General features: G+C 44.3%; 1 protein-coding gene across 1 annotated transcript in view; it reads left to right on the top strand.

Moving 5' to 3' along the window:
* Positions 1 to 27,237, top strand: part of COL21A1 (collagen type XXI alpha 1 chain) — a 1,372,657-nt gene that overhangs the window by 1,107,003 nt on the left and 238,417 nt on the right. The window contains exon 23 of the mRNA XM_069606149.1: positions 15,924 to 15,959. Within this exon, the coding sequence (XP_069462250.1) occupies positions 15,924 to 15,959 (36 nt within the window). The remainder of the gene's footprint in view (positions 1 to 15,923; positions 15,960 to 27,237) is intronic.

Below are 27,237 nucleotides of genomic sequence, written 5' to 3'. Positions count from 1 at the left end.
GATCCCCTGTAAAAACCTTCAATGTATAGGGAAAATGATGACTACAGAGCGAAGCATGACTTTTCTTCCCCCAAATTGACATCTCAGATTACCCCAGCCCTATCCATCCAAGCACGGGGCTCCCACTTGAGGTTTTGCTGAGGACGCTATTGCTAATGGCGTCCTTCTTCATCATAGTCCCAGAAGCAAGACTACTTATGTGGTTGTTACAGTAATCCCCAAAGCACCGGAGGTCCAAGTTCAATGAGGAAATGATGGAAATTATTATGGCCCCATAGTACTGCATGGACCTATTTTGTTGGGTATCCACGGCCAACCTCCTTCAAGAAGCCCCATCTGGCAGCCACGCCAGGCTCGGACCGATCTACAGGGCAATAGGGCAATGCTCAAACCAAAAACACAAAATGCTGGTTTGGGCCAGTTTTCGGGGTCAAAATGGTCCACTTTTTTGGCCAATGTGGCCAGTTTGCTAAGTTACTTTACCATGTGGCTAGTAGTTTTGAGCATTGTTACTGAATAAATAAATATCCTTTCTAATGCACAATTTGTATCACGCTTTTATCAAAAACCTCCCCTTTGGGTACTACTCAAACAATCTGTCACAAAAGGAATGATTTGCCATTTGCAACGGTGGGCGCTTTTCATTGGTGCCCGAGACAATTTGATGCCCCTGTTCATCCCTGCAGCCAGCTATGGGTGACAGACAACCTGGTCATGGATGTCTCTATGATGGGATGAGGAGCTAATTTGTAGGATATTCCAGTGAGTGATCTGTGGGAAGGCCAGAAGTCCTCCATCAACTTGCTGGAACCTGGGTCAGTTTGTCAGCCTTTTACCAATAATAAGAAGTTAGACTTTCTGGGTCTTCACAGACAACACCCCATCATGCACTTAATTATCAACCTCAGTGGTATAGGATCCCTCAAACTGTGTTGGGAAGTCACGCTCTTTAGTTTTTGGTGTTCTAGAATGAGGTGTCATTGATTGCATCACGCCTCGCCAGCAGTCTGAAACTCTCAGGGGTAGCCCATGAGTGAGAATTGAATGGGGCATTTGTGGAGGACTGCTTCTCTATGTGGGTATTTGCCCAGATCAACCTCTTTGCCTACAGCTCAAGCAAGCAATGTGAGACCTTCTGCTCCACTGAGTTCCCTGCAGGGGCACCATAAGAGATGCATGGGTGATTCCCTGGGAGTCCAACTTCATGTACACATTCCCACTGGCACCTCTGCTGCTACGGAACGGAAGTATTGTAGGACAATGATGCTCTAGATCGCTCAGGACTGAGGCTTGAGGGCCTGGTGCCCGGTCATACTGGGCACGCTGATTGGCACTACTTGGAGGATGCCATGGTGGGAAGACCATCAGATGTAGGGTTGAGGCAGAATGCTTAAGCCCAGTGCCAGGACACTGGGTCCGCATGCCTGGCTATTGAAAGTATGAAGTACAAGGATTAGGATGCCTCTGAAGAGGTGGTTCGTGGTGTGATGCTCTTGTGTAGGGCCCTCCCACCAAGTTCTTCTATGCTTGTTGCTGCCGCAAGTTTGAAAATGTGTGGCATGACAGAGACCTTAGCCGTTGTTTTGCTTTACTGGCACAATTCTGCAGTTTTTGTTGTCATTGGTCAAATCAGGTTTTAATGTTGGCACAGTACAAGTTTACTTAGTAGCTATTCAATAAAATAGAAGGATGTCTGAGCAACGCTTATGTTTTGCTGTACCAATAGTTTTGCAGTTACTTAAGAGCCACATCTTCCCAAACTCTTTGTAGTCTCTGTTAGGGACTTAATTATATGCTAACTGTTGTCATGTTGCTTTGTTAGAACCAATTAATTCCCTTTAAAGCATTTTACCTTTAAGGTCAAATTTCTGGTGGCCCTCACTTTTGCAAGAAGAGTGTCATAATGTCAGGCTTTGTGTATCTCTCTTCTATCTCTCTTCTATTCTTACAAATAACCAAAGAAAAAAGCATCCTGCAGGTTAGGCCTTAATTTGTACACTTGGTAGCCTCTCAATTCCATCTTTGGCATTAGCTCCTTGTGTTCTTCTCATCTCCTCCTCTATCTAAAGTGCAACACTATAGGAGATCGAAAATGCTACCTTTTCAGAATGTACAAATACTGCCTTGATGACCAGAGTTGCATAGGTTTCACAGGTCAGAGGCAGTGACGATCATTTTTAATTCAGACCATCTCCACGTCGGTTGTCTTTTACATTAAACCCTGCTATGGATTGGCCCTCAAGGAGGTTCCAGAGGGGCTGAATGCCCATTCCATGTTGGGTTAGTTGGCTGCTTCTGCCTTGCAGAGGGGTGTCCTCATTCTGGACATTTAGCAGGCTGCCACATGAATTTCTCTGCACACTTTCACCAAGCACTAGTTCCCTGGTTGCTGAGGGTGTTAGAGCGGTCAGGTCAGTCCTGTCTTCTCTTATGTCACATTCCCATGATTCTCCTGCCTCAGTTAGATTATGTGGCATTGTTATCTTCAAGATGAGGAATCTTAGGGAGCAATGTATCCATTAGAAAGTCGTATTACTTGCCTTCAGTAATGTTCTTTCGGATTAATGCAATATGTTCACACATAGATTCCTCGTGTCTTGCTTGCTTAGCAGCCTGCTAAATTCCAAACCTGACTATGCAGCAATTGGAAGCTTCGCAATTACAAAAAAACATGTTTGCATGTGATAGTTCTGCTGTTCCTTATGTATGCCCCAGGTCAGAAAGTAGAACTTGGGGAAGATGGTCCTGGTTGTTGTAAGTCTATATATTAGGGCCTATCGCTTCCGCCTGATGTAGGCACCAAGGTACATGGATGATACCTACAGTGGGTCAGTAGTCGCAGATAACTAATGTGCTCTTAGCTTTTGTCTCAGGTGAGCTGCAGGCTGTTTTGTCCATCCAAAAATTGAGAGTAACTAGCCAGCTGGACAAGGTCTGAAATGGTTCCCAACAGTAGAGATTTGCTGGAAGGGTTTACATGTTATTCGGATAGGAATGGAACTTGATAGTGTGACAGTGAAGTAGGTCCATTAAGTTTTTCATGTTTGTGTTAAAGGTGAATGGTGAGAAAGGAGACCCTGGGAACACTCTCTGTGGGACAAGTGAGCTTGGGAACCTATTGTATTGTATTTGGTTATTTATATAGCGCTCTTTCCCCACTTGTGTGGCCTCAATGCGCTTTTGCCTCAGTTGAATGCCCTTGGTGACCATAGTCAATGTGGTTGGAAATTCTAGGGGGTTTATCTTAGGAGATGCATGTGTGCATGTTGCCGTTCGAGGACTTGGTTGGCTGGCAAGGCTCGACTAAGCAACCCAAGAGAGGTCAGACACATGGGTGGGTGCTGTTGAGGGTTAGAGATAGATTGCTATTGTTGAGAGAGGCTATGTGAGGCCAGCTATAACCGATTCCTTTTGAGCGGTGGTCACTGTATGCTTGTGGCATGGGTGTTGCAGTACATCAGGTGTTTCAGTCTGGACTACTATGTGTGCACTGGACCCGATGTGCTTGGCCATAGCCATATTCTATCATGCATGGATGCTTGGCCGTGCCTGCGGCCTGTGTCCACACTAGTTGTGTGAAGATATATGTACCGTAGTCTCTGAGATTGCTCATCTCGGGCAATATATGTCCAGGTCTGGAATTGAGGGTCCCATTCCCGTGGGCCTAACCTTCATACTGTAGCAGTTATCCACATACATTAAATAGAGATGGAGGCTACACCTAGATTTGAGAATCCTGGTTGTTGTGAGAATTCCTAGTCTGACATGTCCATAGCGGTTGTTCAGAAAGTCTTGGAAACATCCCAGGGGGCATTCAAACCTAGCAGTATCATCCACCTGCTCAGGCGGTTCCAGAAGAAGTGAGTGGTTCACTGTGAACTTTGCTGACGATAGGTCAAAGAGTACAACCAGGGATAGGCATCCTTCCCCAGCTGTAGCAAGAAAGTCTTCCGAGCCACTGATCAAAGCAAACTCAGTGCCACATTTATGTCTGAAAGCTGATTGAAAGGAGTCCAGTTGGGTGTTGCATTTTGTAAGAAGTTGACGCTTTCTTGTACCCACTTGTTCAAGGATTTTGGCAATCCAAAGTAGTTTGGGGAGGGGGGGTGACAAAAGATCCATCAAGATCTGGGAATGAGCCGTGTTGGGAGAGAGAGGGTGAACAATTGTGTTACTCTGTCAGCACAACCAGCTGCTGGAGCAAAAAAGCAGACTCCATTCTATTCCTTGGCTGCTTCATTCTTTTTATTAGAAGGGGCCACCAGTGAGAAGAAACATTAGTGATGTAGTCAGAAGCAGTGTAGGGGTGAGGGTGGATGGGTTTTGGTGCAGGAAGTTCAGACTTATTTTTACATTTGGGTCCCTTTGCAACAAGGGAGGTGTTTGGGTTTGCACAGAATTCTTATGAAATGGAGGATTTAGTACCGTTGGGGGAGGTCCGTTTGTTAGGTTTAATGGATTATGAGATTTTGCTGAAGAAAATTTATGAATATGACGTAGGAAGTGTCACTGTAGTGGATTGCACCAGCGGCTCTGAGTATATGTATGGGTGACGTCCCATCTGGTGCAAGAAGGTGCCAAAGAATGGTAAAGAAGCAACACCAAAGGTGCTTGGTGCCAACTTGTGACTTTAAAAAAAAAAAACTTTACAAAGCAGACAGTGTCTGAGGGGTATTTCAGAAGTGAGGACTCAGTGAGAGGAATTACCATATCTATCAAAAGGACCATAACTGAAGGTAAGCAACAGTTAGAAGAACACTTTGAAATTCCCTGAGTCAGCACCATGTGAAGAGCTGAAATGTCAAGAAACGCAAATACTTTTTGTGCAGTATAATGGTGTATTAATACTCTGTCAACTCTCTTATTAACAAAACAAAAAGGTGATGGCTGGAAGGTTTTGAATTAATCATAACCACGGGCATAGTTCTGGGCAACCCTCCAGACCATCGTTTTTTAGCCTGCCATGCCATTACAAAAAGGGAAAAACCATATGCAAATCAGGCTTGGTCCTACCCCAAAAGGGGAAGTGCAGCCCAAACTGCTAGTTCACATCCCTTCTGCACGAGACCACACGCATCCCCAGACATGTTTCAGCCTTGTTGGGCATCATCAGTGAGGAATAGATTGGGTCTCTAGGCCAGGCAGACTCGGGACCCACGTCTGGGCATACCTGTCCCATTCGGGTTGACTTTAGCAAAACAAAAAGGTAATAGCCTGAAGGTTTTAGAATTAATCATAACAACGGGCATAGCTCTGGCCAACCCTCCTCACCATCGTATAACATCTCTTTTGTAAAACCATTCAAGTAAATAGACCTTCATTCTAAGCCAACACATTTATGAACCTGGCTGTGGCAGATTTGTGCTGTAGTCCCATAAATAAAAACAGACGAGAGCCTTGTGAGGTTTGTACATAAATAAGTCAAAAGAACAACTAATTATAAGTATTTAAACATTATTCTATGCTAAGTATAAAGGCTATCATATAAGCACAGAGGGACAGATTCTCAAAAAAAGGTTATCTAAAAATTGGCAGTAGGAATGTGCTTTAATTAGATGCCCCATTTTTGGAAGTGAGCAGTTCACCTTATACATAAGGGTGACCTTTGCATTTCCAGGGGGGTGATCTGCTGGCCAAATAATGGGCTGATTAGTCCTTTCAGATGCATGTGTCAGAAGCATGCCCCTAACACCAATGTATGACAAATTCCTACCACCTATGTGGTTGCTGGGAGCACATTTCACAATGATGGCCCCTACCCAGGGCTCAAGTCCTAAAAGAAAAAGTGGGGGAACTCTGACTTATGCACTGGGAGGTGACATCTCACAGACAGTGAACATACATTGAAGAGATGTGCATGTTTAGTTGCAGGGTGTCTTTCCCAACAACTGAAGGAAGTGCTTAGGACACATAGGCATTTGCCAAGCTAACAAGATTTCTTAAAACATTGCTTGCTAAATAGAAACAGTGCGTGCCTGTTGTCTTAAAATGTGTAAATCAAATACGCATCCTGCACAGCAAAGAGTCAATAGGAGTTCTATACGGACACCTGTTTGCAGATTCTCGGGTCTCACGAATTTGTTTCTTGTCTCCGAACCGCGCGGCCTGGGTTTGACTCCTGGACACAGTTCTCTCTATCGATTGGCAGTACTAGAATGAAAAAAAAATGTCATTCATCTAAAACACACAGGGAGGACATTGTCCAGCCTCTGAAAAAAGTGGGTGGACGCCGTCCGCCTGCATGTTCCCACGACTTGAAACATGGCCCTAACATCTGTTTTATGGTAACAATAAATGAAGCATTTCTGTCCCTGTTTAAGGGATACGAATCGAGGTGAGACAGCAGTGGTTAATACAGCTGCGGCAACACATGAAACCAAATGCATGGCAGGGTCAGAAAGGTCCCTATCATGCATTGTGTATCCCCTGTGCTTTTTCCAAACAAGCAGAGGGGAATGCATTTGTTTTCTAAGCTTTTGAAAGTGCATCTCATCTGTGAATTCAAAATGCCCACTGACTTGTGAAATTGTGCAACAGGTTGAAAAAAAGTGTGTCTGAATGTGCTAATCTGACCTTGTGCTAATGTGACCTTTCTGAAGTCTGTGCAACTTTTTTGTGGCATAAATTATGGAGTTGCATTTGTGAATCCCATTAATTTGTGGCAAAACACGTTTTGAGAATTTGGCCAACAGTGTCTGTTATGATCCCAACACGTTGTTGAGCAATGCAGGTTCGCAGGACACGCTGCCCGACTTCCCATGTAACACGTTTGTTAGGTCAATGCTGCCAAGCCTATATAATCCAAGGTTCGGGACCCTCCGCGGCAAAGCCCTTGCAGGGCAAGGCCGCAGTGTTGAGCGACGCAGGTGTTTGGCAACAAAGGGGTCGGCGGCGTAGACTTTGAGTGTGATGTTTCACCATCCTGTCTGTGGCCACTAGGTAAGAAGTTGGGCGTTTGCTTGCTCCTCTGCACTTCTTTGCCCTCCTCCCGCACCCTAAATGCTCGATTTGTGTGCGTTCTCACCCCCTGGCCTGTGTGGCCTCTCGTACTCTTCCCTTGCAATACCCGCCTTTTCCCTCGCAATCCTTGATTGTGTGGCTCCTCGCTCCTCCCTGTTTGCGTGTCCTTGCTACCCTGTTGGGATCCCCTGATGCATGCTCCATGCCTGCCTTGCACCATAGCCCATGCAGTCCCTCGCAATCCCTGATTGCGAGGTTCCTCACCACCCTCTCTTCACGTGTCCTTGCTTGCTCCTCACGCCCCTGACCGCATGCTCCGCGCTTGCCTCATTCCCAGCTTACATGGTTCTTTGCAATCCTTGATTGCATGGTTTCTCACAACCCCCTGATCGTGGGACCTCATATCCTCCTCGCGAGCCTCTGACCGCGTGCCCAATGCTTGCCCTGCATGCTTGCCCAGCTCACTAGCCCGCATGGTTCCTCACAATCCTTGATTGCGTGATTCCGTGCAACTCCTTGATCATGTGTCCTCACTTCCTCGCGCGATCCATGACTGTGTGCCGCACACTTGTCTTGCGCCCTAGCCCATGTGGTCCCTTCACAATCCTTGATTGTGTGGTTCCTTGCATGTCCCTTTCACATGACCTAACAACTTCCTTGAGATTCCCTACCTTGTTCTTGCCCACGTGGTCCCTTGCAATCCTCGACTGCGTGGTTCCTCGCAACTCCCTTATCGCATGTCCTCACAACTTCCTTAAGTTCCCTGACCGCGTGCCCCGCACAATGCCTCACGCTGCCTACATGGTCCTTCGCAATCCTTGACTGCATGGTTTCTTGCAACTCCCTAACTGCGTGTCTCGCAACTTCCTCGAAATCCACTACCATGTGTTCTGTGCACTTCCTCGTACCCCTCCCCCCCTCAAAACTCCTCTGCTTCCACATGCCCTCTGTTTTGCCTGGACTGCCCTGATCTCTGTTTGTCCTACTGTCCTAGTTTTTGCCATATCTTTGCCTACTAAGGTCATCACTCTTCATTGCTATTGTTTTTTCCTCAATGATGGCCTGTTTTGCTTACACTGCCTGTATTTCTCCCTATATTCCTCCCTCAACTAGGTCCGCTTTTGCCGATATCTCCTGTGTTGGTTTTTTGTGTTTTTTGTATTCTCCTCACTAACTGCCCTGTCCTATATTGTACGTCTGTGTGTTCTGTTGCACTCTTCCTTCCTTCAGGTTCTCATTTGCCAACTACTTTGTCCTTGTTGTTTTTGGTTTTGTCTTCTTAGCAAATCCTTAATTTTGCTAACTTTTCTACTATTGTCTGAGCTCTTGTCGTATTGGTCAATTATCTACTATTGTCTCGTCCATCTTTGTCCCGTCTGCATGCACCCCTCCCTGTGTCCTTCCCTAGTGTCTCCCTGTAACGCTCACCTGACTCCCACGGAGGCGCTGGCCTGGTTTGGATTGCTGTGGCCTCTTCTAGGGTGATGCGCAGGACTCGGAAGATGGAATGGACCGGACCCCCAAATCTGGCTTGTCTGGCTCGTAGAAATATCCTTCTGTGTGTGAAAAGGGAGTATTAACAATCTGCGGGATAATGCGTAGGCCTCCCACTCCCCTTCTGCGATTCCCCGTGAAGTCTCACCTTAGGGTCTGAAAGGACGAGCTCTCCATCCTGCTTCTGATGCAGGGGCGTGTTGTTATCCAGTTACTTCACTGGATCTCGGATTTGTGAGAGTTCAAGTTCGCTTGACTTTTCCGGTAAGGTATCGTAAGAATTCTGTTGCAAGTTCAAGCTTTAAATAACCATTGTCTGTTTTCTCTATTTCAGGTGCTGAATGAAGATTCCGAGTTAGGGAATGGAACCGTTGAAGGAAACTTCTGGTGAGTTTTTGATGAGTGGTTCCTCTAGTGTTCTTGCATTAATGCATTAATGCTTGTGTCTTTTTCCCCTTAGGGGCCGGGGTTCGGAAATGCTGAAGATACAGCGCCGACCCGAAGTGAGAAGAGATGTCCCAGTAAATATCAGGTAAGTCTTTGATGAGCGTTCCGCTAATGTCCTTGCATTCGCTCACTAATGCTAATGTCTTTTTCGCCTTAGGGGCCGGGGATTCGGAAATGCCGAAGAAACGGCGCCGACCCGAAGTGAAGAGGGATTGACCCAACAGGTAAGTCTTATGGTGGGAATTAAGCCTTTCTTATTCTCTTCCCTAACTCACCTTTGTTCTTGTCTTTTTCTCCTTTAGGCTCTGAAATGTGGCGGAAGATCCAGATGGTCGCTGATGGGCAAGAAGGCTCCTAGTAAAGGTGAGTGGAATGCTGCGCTGCAGCGAGCTATGCGATGTGCTTTTAAAAATGAATGTCTTCCCTTTAGGATCGTCGGCGAGATGACTCTGGAATGCGGATTAAGCAGGTAATGTCTCTTCTTTCTCCTGTTCTCCTCTCTTCTCCCCTTACAGGTGTTCCAAGATGCTGTCGGGCGTGGCTGGAGTCCGGATGCAGGAGCAGACACGGTGAGCGTCCAGCTGCTAGGTGCAGAACAACGCGAAGCGTGAGTTGATGCTTGGGCGTGGCTTAAATAGCCTTCAAAGTAGTTCCAGGTATGTATTCTTCCTCTAAGGTATGTATTCTTCCTCCGGTCACACCTGTGTGGTAAAGTAGTCCCATAGGTAAAATAGTCCCATTCAGGCCTCTAGGTGGCCTGGATGTTGCAGCACGGTCTGCATCAGGTAAGTTCACACCAAGCACTTCTTAACACAAAGTCATCCTTTATGAGCCTGGCGCCTATTGCGCCTGGACTGTTGTCCAACATGAGCCTGGCCCCAAAGGCGCCAGGACTGAGTCCAAAGGGCCCCTACCTGGGGCCGCTGGGACTTCCCTCGGGAACATGATGTCTGCCTCTGGGGTTGCTGGGCCCGGTCTGGCTCCTTGGGGGTAGGCATCATGACACTCCCTGCCTCTCCCCCTTCAACCCCCTTTCTTCTTCTCTCCTCTCCCTACCTACTCTGTGGTGCTCTCCTATCTTTTCCAACTGCTTCTCTATCGACTATCCTGCTCCCCTCATTAAATCTGGTTGAAAGAAGTTTAAAAAGACATCCAGGTCTCCAACCCAGGCCTCCCTATCTCTGACACATATACCAGTGCTTCCTCCAGGCAAACCCTCACCAACACCCTTTTTGAAGTTCCCTCGCCAGACCTATGGACTCTTCATATGTATTCTGTGCTTTCTTCTTTCTCTTCTTCTCCCATTAAGAGTGGAACTCTGTGGGAGGCTCTCCTGGTCCCCTTCCACTCCTCTAAATTCATCATTAATGTTTACCTGAATGGTACCGTCTTTTATACACTTCTTGCAACTATTTCAACTAGTTTTGCATCCGTAGACGTCTACGAACATCTGACTTCATAGCGGACCTTCCGGACAGTGCCACATGACCATATGCTGGCACACGGCATGATGACGTGTCTGAGAACCCGTCTGCACTTCACGATAAGATTTCTGCTTGGCGGACAGTTTGGAACTGCATCTAGGAACTTCCAACTTCAAAATTTCCCTTGCAAAGCTCCAACACCTATTCCTACTCATTATCCATTAACAAGCTAGTGCACAGAAACATGCTTTTAGCAAAACTGCTATTTATCTTAAAATGGCATCAGCTAATGCCACACCTCCTCCCCAAGAGCCACCACCACTGCTGTAATCAAGGAGCATGAGAAACAGTGCCCCCTTACTTAGAAATAACACACACTCAGCATTTTCCCTTGTCCACCTACCCCTCCATATTAGTGTTTGGTTGCTCTTCCCTCATTTCCCTCCCCACCTTTCGTTCTCAGCTCTCCTGCCAAAAAAAATACATCCAACAACAACAAACAACATATTCCTTTAGGAACCACCTTTCACAGTTAAAAAATAGAACAAAAAAAATGTATAGACTCCATCTACTTTATATTTCTCATTAAAGTACATAGACTAAATAAGATTTTCCATTTCCATTCTCATTTTGTGCTATGCTAATGGGAATATTGTGGCTTTCATCCTCTGTTCCAGGGATTGGAACGGTGTATACCGACCCAGCAGCCCAAGTTATCAGCCCAAGCGAAGCGAGAGTGGATAACAAGGTCTCTGGACCATTATCCCCCCATTTCAGACCCTGAAATGCGGGATGAAGCCCATTAGCACCCTAGGTTCCCAAAGCGTGAACCCGGGGTGCTAAAAAATAGGATTTTTCTTCCAACAACGGGACGCCTGCGGCCTCCAGGTGTAGGAAGGAAAATCCTTTTCCAAAATGGCCACCATGGAAAGGGAAGGTGAGGGTTCTATACAGGGCTCCTCTTCGCTTTCCATAGCAGCTTGCAGATGGCAAAAAGAGAACCCTATGACCATATTACCACAAGCACATTTTTCTTCCCTTTCAAATCTATCCTAATTTGGAATAACTTTACCACAAAGCCAGACCCAGGTGGACATGGCCACTTTAATCCTTTTAGCCTCTGGCCACTGCCCATGGCCACAGGCTACCCCTCAATCACTAAAGGTATACCGCTATTTTTTGTAGCTACATTATGACACTTGTCAAATAATAAAACACAGACACATTTGCAAAACCATGCTTGTAGGTCGTTGCCAATGCTCTTTACACAAGTTTGCTGGAAATCCCCCCATGTTTTATTTTTTCAAAAGTGTCAAATGTATGCACATACAATCGTCATATAACCTAGCCCCCACTTGACAAAATCCATTCAGACTTATGAAAACATCTAAATCTAGATCTATAATCTTTTTGTAAACTTTTGTGTAGATTTGTCAAATGGCACCACATTTATAACCCTTTACAATATTTTGGGACCCCCGCTGTAATTTTTCTCCCTCTCGACAGAATCCCACCAAACTTCGCAAAAACATGTATATCTTGATCTATTACCAGTTTGCCAAGTGAGTGTAGATTCGTCAAATGGCACATCATTTATAAGCCTTTAAATTATTTTGGGACCCCCCCCTCTAATTTGGCTCCCTCTTCACAAAATCCTACCGAACTTCGGAAAAACATTCATATCTAAATGTATTATGGGTTTCCCAAATTAAGTGAGGATTCGTAAAATGGCACCTCATTTATAAGCCTTTACATTATTTTGGGACCCCCTTCTAATTTTGCCCCCTCATGAGAGAATCCCACCAAATTTTGCATACTTACCCAGAATCAGCCCAGGAATATACATGCAAAGTGTCATGCAGTTTCATTAAGTGGCGCCAAAGTTATAAGCCATCCAAGAACTGCATTTCACCATGCCTGTAATGCTGAGGTGTTCACAAACTTTTCAGGACTGTTCGCGGACTTTTGCGGTAAAAAACACCCGTTTTTTTGCTTCTTGCAGCCATATTCCATCCCATCCTCATCACCCCTCACCTCCCCAGAGATTATTTGATAAGTTTGACAAGTGCAATGTTGTGTTTTTTAATATGTTTTTTCCGCATATGTCCGTGGACACAGGCCGATGTCCCAAGATGGCAGGCGTTTTCAAATATCGGACGCACCTCACGCTTCACGCCAACCAATCAGCAAACACATTGGGTGTCCGTGGACATGACGCAAGTCAATTAGCCAATCGATGTCCTGTCCGCGAGCGAACAGGGAAGTGTGTCCCCGGAGCGGACATAGATATCACACATTTTTTTGCTTTATGTTTTGGTCATTTAAAAAAAAGCTACTGGACGGATTTACACCAAATTAACAAATGTGCGCTTTTGGGACCAAGCTGCCGCTCCTGCCACAAATTTGGTGAAAATCCGTCCAGCGGTTTGGGCTGTAGGCGTGAGCAAGGTTTTTTCCCATTATATTTATGGGAAAAAAGACATTTTGGGACCCCCCCTATAACTTTGCCCCCCCTCACCAAACTTTGCAGAAAAATTCAGAGTGGGCCATATACTTCTTTTGCAAAGTTTGGTGAGGATTCGTCCAGGGGGAGCAGAGTTATAAGCTGCCCAAAAAGTGCTCTTCCTATGGAAACAGCAACTACAGTGGCCGTGTAATATAACATAAGTCACATAGCAGTACCATAGCATGTGAGTCATTTGATTACTCTTATCAACATAAAATATGTGACAGTCATTCAGATTGTAGACCAAGGATACTGCCTGCCTTTTCTGAATCTGAGGTGGATTTTAAAGATGAGAATTCTGTGGGAGGAATCATTGATCCAAGAACAAATTACTCACCTTAGGTAATTTAATTTCAGATAGCTATAATCAGGAATCCGCCATGCTGTTTACACTCAGGTTGGCTAATATTCCTGATTGGATAAACTGTTAACATGGTCGGCCTGCCTCACAATTCTCAGTTTGGGCTGAATCCTCCCAATCAAAGGGGTTTTTACCCAGAATTCTGGGCGATGGAAGCTAATGGTGGATAGTCCATCCATTCCAACCATCTGTTTCTGTGGTATATTGGGCATCATTTTTACCTCTACCTAATCCTAGTATTGAAAGCATATAACCAAAAGATGGAATACACTGCCTCATCAAAAATAGAATAAGTGAGGAAGGATAAACACAACTTCTAGTAAATATATTTTCGCGACAGAGTCCTTAATTTCTGACATCCACCTCAGATGCAGTCTGCTTAGCATTGTTTTCTAACAGCCACCAGTTGGTAACGTGCTGGTTCAGTGACAGCTTCACCATGATTTCTTGGTGGCTTTTCAGTTCCTGAAGTTACAACACACATACAAATACACAGTCAAACGCAAGAATATGCTTTATCCTCACAAAACCGTTGCACTTTTTTTAGATTTTCGCAATTTTGTCAAACATATGCTTGCCAAAACCAGACTTTAAAACCTTTCAGATCACTCACCTGTTAATGACCACCACTCATTTACACACTGCATGTATATTTTGATTTGGTAAAGATCATGACACTGACGAGAGTGGGGTATGTCAGTTGACCCCACCCCCAAAGCGGTCAGGGAACATGCAGCAGCCCTCTTGTTGGGCTCCATCAAAATGTGAACTCTGTAGGCCCAGATCTGAACCTGAGGTACCCTTTTTTAACATCTCTGCTGGTCTAGTGATAAAGACAAGAGGAAAAAAAAGAGATATCATAATCTCTGTAGTGAGTTGTCTTTTTCTCGGGATCACTCCCTTACTCCTCATCATCGATGAAGTGGCACCAGAGATTGCGACAGGTTGGTGACAATCCGTCCTTCCCCAGATACTCTTCAACTCTGGAAAAATTAGGTGCTTTTTGTACGGTAATGTTGAAAAAGTTTGCACAAGCTCCTGAGTCAGTGCAATCTCCAGATTAGAGGGAAGCCTATGGTCAGGCTGCCGTGGTTGCTCCAAGTGCAGCTCTGGGGACAAACTTCCCTTTCCTGTGCCTAAGGGCCTGGACCAACATAAAGCATGGCAAGAGTGGGTGTTATCAGTGTTTTCAGCCTTGGCCTCCTCAGCACCAAACAGCTATGGTCCGTAGGGTTGCCCATAGCTGTGCAAGTGGTTATGATTGACTCAAAACCTCCCTGTCATCACCTTTTGGTTTTGCTTGAGTCACCCCAAGTGGGATCACTTATGCCCAGACATGGGTCTGAGCTTGCTGGGCCTAGAGGCCCAAGCTACTCCTCACTGATGATGCCCAATGGGGCCGAAACATATCTGGGGATGCTGGTGGTCTCATGCAGAAAGGATGTTATCTAGCAGTTCAGGCTGGACTGCCTCTTTTGGGGTGGGTCTAAGCCTGATTGCATATGGCCTTTCGCCTCCTGTAATATCTTGGCATGTTGAAAACGATGGTCTGGAGGGTTGCCCAGAGCAGTGCAAGTAGCTATGATTAATTCAAAACCTTCCAGTGATCACCAGTTGGTTTGGCTCGTTGTCAAACACATCAGCACTTTCAGCACCAGCTCCATCGAAAGCTTTTTATTCAATGCTGCCTAAGCCATTGGTACTGATGCCCACAGCAACATTCTGTGGACAATGACTGGAACACTAGATATCCAACACAGGAGAATCCTTTTATCAAAGCTGTGAAAGACATGTGCAATTAAAAAGATAGAGAAACATCTTTGGAATTGACAGTGAGGATTCTGACACCCCCGCTTACAGGGAGACAGAGGTTTCTGTGGAGCTAAGGATTGGTGATCATTTGAAAGAATCTCTTTTGCTTAAGTAGAGAGCATGACACTGGAATTTGTACAATCTGTCAGCAGATTCACACCAGGGCTGTGAGGGAGTATATGGTGAGGATCTTTTTGGCCTCCAGCAAGACAGAGAAATCCACTCTTGTGACACCTAGGAAAATTCCCAGATCTGAACCCGAGGTACAGATATCAGAATGCCACTGTCAGTGCAGTGATTGAGAGTAGAAGAAAAGAGATATCATCATTAAGGAACTGAGTTTTCTTCTTCTTAAAATCTGTCCCTCACTCCTTGTTATTGGGATTGAGATGGCCCTCGGAGTCAAATCACTCAATGCATCAGCTACTTCGAAAGAGATGAACACATCTCACTCGCAGCAAGTCCAGCATCTTACCAATGCCTACCCCCACTCTGGATACCCCCTCCCATTAAAGGCCACCCCACTTAGGAAAATAGAAGTACGCAGTAAATCGGGTCTTCCTGTCTCCCCTAATCAACAAATGAGAATATGCTCTTGTATCTTGTTCTCCTATCCTTCACAAACCCTACCTATTTCTTCCAAATCCATGTGCAAAGGGGATACCAAAATGGCAAAAGATGAGCTATAAAGGACTACTATAAATCGCATTGCCTAATATAACAAAGGGGAACAATATACATACTATTGAAAATACCTACTTGCCATGTTGATGTATGCTAGCCATCAAAAAAGGACAATATTTGAGTATGTATTTGGTTGATAAAGTGCAAACCTACCTGGGTAGCGACAGAGTGCTGCACAAGAAAATTGGAGTTAAACTATTAATTGATTCTTACAACAGTTTCCATTGTTTTATAGGGTGACAAAGGAAATCAAGGAGAACGAGGTATACAGGTACTTTACCTTTCATGTACACTTATATGTTGTTTAAACATTGATATGTACAGGAGTCTCTGTGCTGTGTTACTCTCTGGGGGAAGAATAGTGTGTGGGCAGTAGTCCTTAGACTTGGGGGTCACAGAAATATTTTTCATGAGAATGTATAAACTCGATTTCTTAAAAAGTGTGCATCTTTATAAACTATGCATGTGTACTTATACAGTGAACTCAATGAATTCATTAATTAAAAAGAAGAAACATACATACCATAAAAGTGCCTGATTAGAATGATGCTATCACTTTTAAAACATGTTACTTCAACCTCTGCTTAGTTGAATCTTGTGATTTGCATGTTGTGTGTGTCTGTGTGTGTGCACATGTGTGTGTTAATTTCAAGTGAGCTACAAGATCCTCCCAAACTGAGCTTGCACTATTTTGGATGTTTCCCTCAACCAATCTTCCAATAAACACAGGGGACCTACCAGGATGGCCACTACCCTACTTCAGATATTAATGCAGATATCCCTCATCGATGCTTGGAGAACATTACACCCGCTAGGGCAATACTCGTTTTACTCATCCGTACATGACACCGAAACCCACATTGACTACTGGCTTCTCTCCACTCATCTTTCCAGCATGGTGAGCAACTGTGAAATACACCCCTGCATCCTATCAGACCACTCCCCAATATCCCTGGAGGTTGTTCTACAAAATGTTAAACCACCAACTAGGAGACAGAGGATGCCACCTGACATTCTAAAAGACCCAAATGTTACAGAATCTCTGCACAAAATAGAGGTAGAAGCATGTTTCACGATAAACAGGGTCTCCGTAGACAGATTTGCGACACTTTTGGAGACCTTTATCGTTTAGATAAGGGGGGGTTCTGATGTCTAAATCCATTGGATTACTGGAAACTGTCAGATCGGAATTAGCGGAAGTGGAGAGACACCTGAGGGAACTGGAATTACAATATAGTGAGATGCATGACAAGAGAACCCTAGCAGACATTATTAACCTCCTGCAGGAATTTAATAGATTGTCGGCCATGGAGCTACAATACATGGTAACACCTGTATGGGCGCACCGGTACGACGAAGGTAATTAAAGCATGGCGCTCCCTCGCAAATCTGTTGAAAACTGAATGGCACCATACACCCATCTCGAGTCTACTGGCAAGAGACGGCGATGTGATCACTAGTGAAGAGGTTATAAACCAAGAATTCACAAATTTCTATTCAGAGCTCTATGCAAACCAAGACGTAAAATCTGGCACAGAAATAGAAAACTATTTGAACATACTAACACTCCGGAACCCGCGTTAAAAAACAGGCTGGTCCTTGATCAGCTGATAACATGTGAGGAAATTGCGGAAGCAATTAAATCTATGACTTCCAGGAAAGCACCCGGATCGGATGGCTTGGGCGCAAAGCTATATAAAGAGTGCTGCGCCGAACTCGCTCTAATATTACTACTGGTATGGGAGGAAGCGATGGAGCAAGGAACCTTGCCAGAGTCAATGAGGGAGGCCATTATAACAGTGCTGTTGAAACCCAGACGCCCGCCCCATGACATGTACTCCTACAGGCCCCTTTCATTAATAAATTCTGATGCGAAAATATTTGCTAAAATACTGGCCACCAGACTTCTACCTAACATGCCCAAGCTGGTCCACCCGGACCAATGCTGCTTCATCCCAACAAGATCAGCTGCATTGAACCTACAAAGATTGTCCAGGGTCATGGCGCAGATCAACCCCGAGTTGCAAGCAGTGGTGATTTCACTGGATGCCGGAAAGGCTTTTGACGCAGTGTCCTGGACATACTTGTTTGCTGTGCTTGAGAAGTTCAGAATAGGCCCCTATTTTCTCAAGTGTGTCAAGCTACTGTTTACCGGGCCTGGAGCTAAGGGACTCACCAACCGTACTATTTTGGGTAGGGGTACTAGACAGGGCTGCCCGTTCTCCCCCATCCTGTTTGCCCTGACAATAGAGCCAGTGGCGGCAGCTGTTAGACAGAGTCAGGGACAGAGAGGAATCAGAATGGCAGGATATCCCTATACGTGGATGTCACGCTATTATAAATCTTAAAACCAGAAGTCAACCTCGGCCCCATCATGAGGGTTACGCATGTGTTTCCAGAGTACTCAGGCTATAAAATTAACAATTCCAAGTCGGAAATTCTTCCACTGACGCCCATTACCAAATGCCCAACCAACACCTGTGGTCTTAAATGGTCGCCCACTAAAATACGATACCTGGGAATTCTTGTGTCCAATGATAAAACCTCCCTATAGAATGATAATCATGAGAAGATTTTGCACACAATCACAACCAAACTCCAACTATGGGCCAAACTCCCCATATCATTGATCGGCTGTGTTCCAGTCCTTAAAATGGTGGTCCTCCCCAAACTACTGTACATATTTGGCAACGTCCCGATCTGTCTGGGCATGCAATTTTTTGCCAACCTGCGAGCCATGGCCACACCGTTCATATGGAATGGGGGCGAAGCCAGGATGAAGTGGGAGAAGCTGGTCGAACCATATAATACTGGGGGCATGGCAGCAACAGATTTCAAACTATATTATTTGGTGGCATAGGCCCAATATGCTAAGCACTGATATGACCCACTGGACACTGCACCACACATTCCAACAGAGCGCCATTCTGCACTCCCCACTGAACTACGCTCAATCTTATTTAAAACACAACACAAGGATGCATGTAAATTTGACCCTGTTAGCACGACAGTCCATGCCTTGTCCATGATCTACAAAAGATTACAAATAGAGACTCCCTATGATTATGACGCTCCTCTGTGGAACTTTCCTGGTATCTCACCATCATTTGATACAGATATGCAAAGGATGTGGGATCCCAATAGGGAAATAGAAATGCGGGATATGTTTCCTAATGGGAAATGTGTCACTCTGGAAGATTTTGTAGCTACCGTGGGGCGGGGCGAAGCTCAAAATGCTTCAATACCATCGCATGAAAATGACATTCAGAGTGAAATGGCCACTGTTCCCAGATGAACCACCATCACATGAATGCTTCCGATCCCTGTCCTCCCAGACCGGAACCAGTGTTTCTAAATTATTTGCCATAATACAAACGCATACACCCTCACTTAACACGATTAAAGTCTCCTCGGAGGCAGACATGGGAGCCACTTTCGAAGATGAGAAATGGTTGAAATACTGTGCATTGTCCAAGACTGTACAACTTAATGCTGGTCTCCGCTTAATCCAGTTCAAAGTATTGAATAAACTACATTATACACCAGCCAAAATGGCCAAATTCACAGAAAATTGCTCAGGGGGTTGTCAGAAATGTGGGAACCCGCTAGCGGACTCTTTCCACATGTATTGGGCTTGCCCTTTGATCATTGGGTTTTGGGGGAGGTGGCTGAAATAATAGAGGAAATAACACAGATACCGGCGGACCTCACGCCTCAGAAATACCTATTTGGAGATATAGGGAAAATAGCATGGCCTGTGCCAAAAAACGTATACTTCAGAATTGGAAAAGTCTGCACGCACCACGCATAGACCACTTTCTTAAAGAACTTCCATATGTGAACGAATGCGAGGAACAATACGTAATGTCACTACCTAGAACAAATCGACCTGAAGACATTTGGACTCCGTTCAGAATATACCTCTGTGAAATGATTTCAGATGAGGAAGGCTCTCCAAGGCCCTAATTGTTCATTTGAATTTGTAAAGTGCATGTTATACTATATAATGCAAGTACTCATCTTTGTTGTGTATGTTTTTTTTCATTGTGCTGCTGCAGTGTCGTGACGTACAATCAATAAATAAAGTTTAAACATTTTTTTTTAAAACATGTATAACCATTCTTAAGAGTTGTGAATTCATTCAGCTATGTTAGAAAAATTAATGGTCAGCCATTTTCTGATCTATTATATGTAGAGCTGCTTTGCATTTTAAATATTGACCTGCGTCTTTAGATCAGGGGGATCATATATTCATGTCACTATCCACCCCATGCATCGGACTTCCCTTTGTTTTGTTGTGGGAAGCACACACTACCAGTTCACAGGGATCCCATTTTGGCTCACTTCGGGCCGAAAATATTCACAAAGGTCATGGCGGTGGCGGCTGCCTATCTTCACAGGAGGAAGTGGCAAAACTCTCGCTTTCTCAATGACTGCTCTTGCAGGCCAGGTCAGAAAAGGCAGCACTATAGAACCGTGGGATGATTTGCACCCTGCTCCACTAGTTAGGATTATCCATCAGCCTAAAGAGGTCCTTTCAGACACTCTCCAGATACTCTCATTTTATGTTGCCCATCTTGGGTGCGGATTGAGGCATGACTCTCCCTCCCCTAGAGAGTGGCATGCATCCAGAGCATGGTAGCCCTCTTCCAACCAAATGGGGTGCACCCAGCTGTTTGAGAGTGCTAGGGTTTAGGGCACCATGAATCGTCATAGTCCTGGAAGCAAAACTGCGCATGCGGTTGCTACAGTGGTCCTTGGGCAACGAGGGCGTTATCCTAATTGCCCACAGGTCTCCAAGGTCCTACTTTGGTGAGCATGTATGACCAACCTCCTCGGTGTCATGGATGGTATGGGCAAAATAGCAGACATTTTACCCACAGAAAAAAAAATCGGCTGTTTTCTGAGCAAAATCTGCCCGCTTTTCCTATTTCACTGACTGAGTGGAATTGGCCTTTCGGATGTTTGTCCTGCCAGAAAAACGTTTTTTGGGTGTTTTTTTTCACCAAACCTTTGGCCAAAAGGGGGCTGTGAAATATTTTGTCCCCATTATTGCCAGCAATGTGATCCAAAACAATAAAAGAAACATAATTTGTATTTGGAAAAAAACATTTCCTCATGAGAAGCAAATCAGCCAAAAATACGCTCTGCCAGCAAAGCGAAATTGGTGATGAATTTCCATGATTTCACTTCCCCAACTGTAATTTCGCCCACCCTTTGTCACAGCTGCATCTGTGACAAATGAGCTTGTCTGCAGGTTCTTTTAGAAAGCAGTCTCTAGGAAGGTCATTAGAAGTCCTTACAAACTCTCTGGAACTCAGGTCGTTTCTATGGCATTGCAATCGTTCTTACTATTGATAAGACGTTGGACTACCCGGGCAAGATGGGCAAAACCTTCTGCTCCAGAGACTTCCTGAGAAGGTCCCCCTTGGGTGATGAGGGATTTATGTGATCACTGTGCTACCGAAAATTCTGAGCACCAGAACTACGGCGTGCAGTGATCACGTAGTTGGCTAATGAATTTCAGACCACGGATGCCCCCTACTTTTGCCCCGCACCTAGGGCTTTAAGTGGGCTAAGAAATTGAAGGGGGCCCTCATTTATGCCGTGGCTTGCATGATGTGCGTGGCCTGAAAAGTACACGAACCATAGTAGGGTAGACAAACAAATATATAAATGTATGTAAGCATTTATATATTTGTATGCGTACCTTACTACGGTTTGTTTACTTTGCAAGCCATGTTGCTGTTATGTTTATAAAAGATGCCTTGCTTAGTACACAAACCATAGTCATAGTGCATTTATATATTTGTGCGCGTACCGTTCTATGGTTTGTTCACTTTTCTAGCCTTCTTTTTTAAACAGAAATATGTAACATATTTCGATGTTTATAAAAGATGACTTGAAAAGTATACGATTCAATCCATCTTTTATAAAGCTTTGACTACGGACAAAACAAAGGCGTCTTTCTCTGTAGGCAAAGCTTTATAAAAGATGGCTTGAATTGTGTACTTTTCAAGCCATCTTTTATAAACCTCGAAATATAGCACTGTGTCTCCAGGTTCGCCAAGGGTTAAAGATGCCTCTGTGATCTAGGGAGGGGAAACAAAAGACAATAACTTCCTCTAGTGACCCCTCGAACAAGGGATCACCAGAGGAAGTTACAGTGACTGGCTGGCACATCTGTCAGCTTGCCTGACTTGATGGCGGGCGCATCTCCCGTCGCGGCTGCGACCGTGGCGGGATAATTTGTCCCGCCGTGATGTGTTGGGACTGTGGTGGGTCCAGCAGGGCCCTGGCTCAGCCCCACCTTTTGGAGACTGCCGGGGCCTGGCCCCGGCTGTCCCCGCCCGCTTAAAGCACTGCCCGCACCCCTGTCTTCCTCTCTCCATGCTTTAGCTCTAATATTTTGGGTCGGCTGTCCTCTGATTTTTGGTCCTGTTTCATCTCCGCTTTTACTGGAATGAAAGAGAAAGGCACCTTATCTTTCTCGCTAGATGTCGTGCTTTGTTTCAAAGTGGTGTATGGAAATGGGGCACTCCGACCCTCCACATTGCAAAGCACTCCGCAAATCCCCAAACCCATTATACCATGCAAGGGAAGCGGGGGACAACCCCTGCTTCCCTTGTGTAATGGGGTTCGTGTTTTTCGCTTAGTCTTGCAGTAAACGCGCAATCGTTTTTTCCCCAACATTATAGCGCGATACGGGTGATGAGTTCCCTCTGTTTCCATAGAAGCTGGGCAGAACAACAAAGACCTTGATTGCTCCAGACTGGGCAGAGAGGACCTTGTCCCCAATCATGATGGACATGCTGTTTTGCCCTCGGTGGAGAATCATGAAGATGTTCTGACACAAGCTTGCCCTTTGGGCTTTCACCCCAGCGCCAGGACACTGAACCTTAATATCTGGTTAAAGAGAGGCTGAGGGTCAAAGATTGTGATCTCTCTGAGAAAGATCTTTGTGTGATGCTCTCTGCTAGACACCTGACCACCAAGTCTATCTAGGCTTGCCGCTGGCATAAATTCACAAGCTGGTCTCGTGAGAAGGAGCTTGACCTGTTGTTGTGCAACACCAGCACATTACTTAAGCTTTTGCTGTGATTGCCACACCTCGTGGACACTTTTAAGGGCTATGTCGCAACCCTATCCATTTCTGAGAAAGCACCTGCATAGGGCTGGTACTTTCTGGTGCCCTTAGGGCATCACTTTCTCAAGGGCCTCACCACTGCTTTTTCTCCCAAGCCGTTTGGTGTTTCGCCTTGTGACTTTAATTTGGCTCTTACTTGATGACAGCTCCATTTGAACCTATGCCTTCCCATTCCCTTAAACCTATTCTCATTCATGCCCTAACCACCCCAATGTATTCCTATTGACTCTGCTTTTTGCACCTGATAAAAGTAGGCACATTCCATCTGAATCCATTGTAAATGCAATTAGCAAAGCCTGATTTGCAGGCAGCATTTATATTTTTTTACAAAACGGAGAGTAAACGTGAAGATTGAAGTGGATTTTGCCTGGTTTTACCCTTCACTTTTCAACTCTGCTTTTACATGTTTAATCCTATTAGGATAATATTTGTTGTCAGTTAAGTATTGTATTGTATTGTATTTGGTATTTATTTAGCACTCTTTCCCCACTTGTGTGTCTTCAATGCGCGTTTTCTGGTTGGAACACTCTCGGTGACCGTAGTCAATGTGGTAGAAAATTCTAAGGAGTTTAGCTTAGGATATGCATGTGTGCATGTTGCCGGAGTAGGACTTGGGTGGCTGCTAAGGCTCAACTAAGCACCCGAAGAGAGGTCAGGCACGTGGGTGGGCACTGTTGGGAGGATTGAGATAGATTACTATTGTTGAGAGAATAGATGTGTGGCCAGCTGTACCAAGTTCCTTTTGGATGGTAGTCGCTGTATGCTAGTGGCAGAGGTGTTGAGGTACGTCAGGTGTTTCAGTCTGGATGCTATACCGGATGTGCTTAGCCATAGCAGCATTCTATCGTGCATGGATGCTTGGCCGTGACTGCGGCCTGTGTCTACACTGGTGGTGTGAGATATACGTACCGTAAGCTGTCAAATTGTTTGGGTGGGGGTGATCTTTGTCCGGTGTGACAGAGGAAACAGGCATAGATTTGGGAGTCCAATACCATTGAGGCTTAGGTTACTGAATGCAGCAGGTCTCACCGTATACTAAACAAAGATGGAGGCTACCCTTAGATGTTAGAATCCTGTATAGTGGAAGAGAGGCCTAGGTTTCACAATGCAGTAGGTTTCACCCTATAATGAACAAAGATGTAAGCTACCCCTAGATTTCAGAGTCCTGTATAGTGGGAGAGAGGCCTAGCTTTCACAATGCAGTAGGTTTCACCATATACTAAACAAAGATGGAGGCTACCCCAAGATTAGAGAATCCTGTATAGTAGGAGAGAGGTCTAGATTACATAGTGCAGTAGGTTTCACCATATACTAAACAAAGATAGAGGCTACCCCTAGATTAGAGAATCCTGTATAGTAGGAGAGAGGCCTAGGTGGTTAATATTACTTGCAGAGGACCCAACAGCACATAGGTGCTAACACTGGTGGTCCTCTGCATGCAATTAACATTTTTTGTAAAGTTGCCCTCCTGTTTTGTCTCAGCATACCAATTTTGTCACAGGCATAAGAATGGTCTGGCTCCTAGAGGAGTGTGTCCCATCGGACCCTCAGAGTGTTTTTGCGAGGTAGGTTGGTGTCTGGGCAGTATTACATTTGTATTTGTTTTGAAGAGTGACCTGGATGGCATAGGTAGCCAGTGTTATTCTCGTAGGATGCGGGAGATGTGGTGAAATGACTATGTTCCTGTTACAAGACATGCAGCAGCATTTTGAATGGCCATAAAGGGAGCCAGGTGTTTGGCAGGGTTGCCATTGTGGCGAGCATTCTGTCCATCGAGGTGTGACATTATCAGCACCTCGACCGTGGTCCTGAAATCCTCAGGTGGGTGGCAGGGTTATATCTTCTGAGGGAGTGCTGGCTGATACCAGGTAGTTTGGGCTTTTCTGTTGACATGCTGCTGGAAGGAGAATTTGTTGTCAATGATAACTGTAGTGATTTGGCACATAAGACCAATGGAGGTATGAATCAATCAAGGTGCATGCCATTCAGCCACTCATTTTCGGTGGGTGGTCTAGTAGGACTAGTTATGTTGAGTTTCAGGCAGATGCTTATCAGCCAAGCCTGGATGGGGGTGAAGCATTTTCCTAGATATGAAATGTTTTAAATACAATTCACTTTGAGGTATAATTGTCATTGGTGTATTTCAATTTCAATTTATTAATATAGATGTCGCAAATATGCTTTGTATATACAATATAAAACACATTAACAATTATTAAATATAATTTACATAAAAGACAATAAAATATATAGTGATTACATGCATAAAACAACATTAAAATTACAATCCGTGTCCATGATATTTCACCATAGGTGGCCAACCCAATGTTAGTTGGAAGAGCTTTCCCTTCATGAATCATATAATGCAAATATTTCAACCCATTTCAGATCAAATTTGACCAAAATAAAAATAAAATTCTGATCATTTCCATCCATGAACACGTTCCACAGAATCACAGGATCGCTATAAGTAAAACATTTATTATGAGATTTTTAAATCTGATTTCTAATGTGGATAATGCTATCGCATCTCGTCAGTATGTGTTCAAGTGATTCAATTATTTCTTCACCACAAAGTCTGCAATATCTCTCTGTATGATCAAGGCCTTTCTGCGTGCCTTCAGTTTCAAGAGCCTTACTTGTATTACATTTTAGGAGTGTATATTGTCTTGCTACCAAAGACTCAGGAAAGGCTGTAATATATTTTGGGGGTTATTTCATGGTTGTATATACCGAATAAAAGGTCCACTATGGGCCTTGCTTGAAAGTTTTACCACATTTTGATATCATTGTGGAATGATGTGGTTTTCTTCTTGAGCCAATATTAGAGCCAATATTAGACTCTCCTTGCGTATATCTCAACATCGCATCCACCCTTCCATTTATTAAAGACTGCAAATATTTTTCCCCACACTCCAATCTGTATGTAATTTTCTAGATTCAGAAAGGCCTTGACGTTATCTGCCATCACTGTTCTATTATTCAAAGTTATTAAGTAAATTGAGCACCTAAAAGATCTAGTGATAAAATAGATAAAATAGACATCAGATCATATTCAAGATAAAATAATTCCACAGTAACAGATTGAGGCATGCAAAACAGTCTATGTAAAATTTGTGTTTCAAATCTTTTTAAGTCAAGTGTAAATCCATGTCCCCATATCTCAATTCCGTATGTTTTTTTTAAATTCTTTATTTTCTATTTATTCAAATAGCAATACATGAACAAAATTAATCAATCAGTTCAAATTACTAGAACATATGAAATCCAAAGAAATAGACAATGTAAACTATATACACAGAATCACAAAATATATACAAACCTCCCAGGCCCCCACCCCTAAATTCATCCATTCAATAGACAGAGAGTAATATAAATCCATGAAAATCCCCCAAATCTTTTTGAAAAGAGAACTTTTCCTTTCCTATAAATCACCCTCTGATTTCAGCTAATTTCTGCATTTCATCAATCCAATCTTCTATTTTCGGGGGTACCCTCTATTTCCATCCTCCCTATTGCAGCACCTCTAAATAGCCATTTCTTTTGGCAGATAGCCAATTCTTCCAATATCTCGTCTCCACCCAAGACCAGTGTTTTAAAGTCAAAAGCAACCTTCTCCCCCAGGATCTAATCATATATCACACAAATATCCAACCAAAAATCATGCACTCTCACACATTCCCATAACATATCCTCCAAAGTTCGTCTGATGTATACACACTCAGCAGTCATTGATGTCTGAAAGACCTCTTTTACACAATCGCTTCGGGGTCCAATAGACTTGGTTCAGTCAATATGTTAAAACAGGTACAATTTTCATTGAGTATAAAGGTAACACTGTCTTTACTGACCCACCACCGTTCCGCCCAATAAAGGCGCTCACTGCCTCTACTAGTTTCCAGCATTTCAATTTGGTTTTTATGCCAATGCGTCTTCCAGTTTAATTTCTCATCTACTAAGAGTCCTAAATATGTATACGAGTTTACCAGCTCAAGTTTTTCCTTGTGCAAACTGCAGCTCATATTGACCGATTTTTTTACAACTTCCTGAGAAGACCATTATTTTACTCTTATCAGTGTTTGCTCGAAGACCATTATGTTTAGCAAAAACCACTGAGACCATTAATTAGACTTTGTAGTCCCTTTGGTGTATAATCTATGAGTAGCATTTCGTCTGCATATCCGAGGCAGTTTATTCACTCTGTTGCAACTGTAACAGGGCATATCATGCTAGTATCAAAAGACATTGCAAGGTTGGCCAAATAGAGATTAAATAGGGTCGCCACAATACAGCCCGGTTTTACCTCTCTGTTCGTTAGAATAGATACAGACAGTTGGCCTTTTGCATTCAGACGCACTTTCACATTGGTTTCAAAGTGTAATAACATTATCATCCTCAAGAA

This window comes from Ambystoma mexicanum, chromosome 4p, assembly GCF_040938575.1.
Source record: "Ambystoma mexicanum isolate Mex_15411 chromosome 4p, UKY_AmexF1_1, whole genome shotgun sequence".
NCBI classification, from domain to species: domain Eukaryota; kingdom Metazoa; phylum Chordata; class Amphibia; order Caudata; family Ambystomatidae; genus Ambystoma; species Ambystoma mexicanum.
Note: the sequence above shows the minus strand (reverse complement) of the source record. Positions and strands in the feature narration are given on the sequence as shown.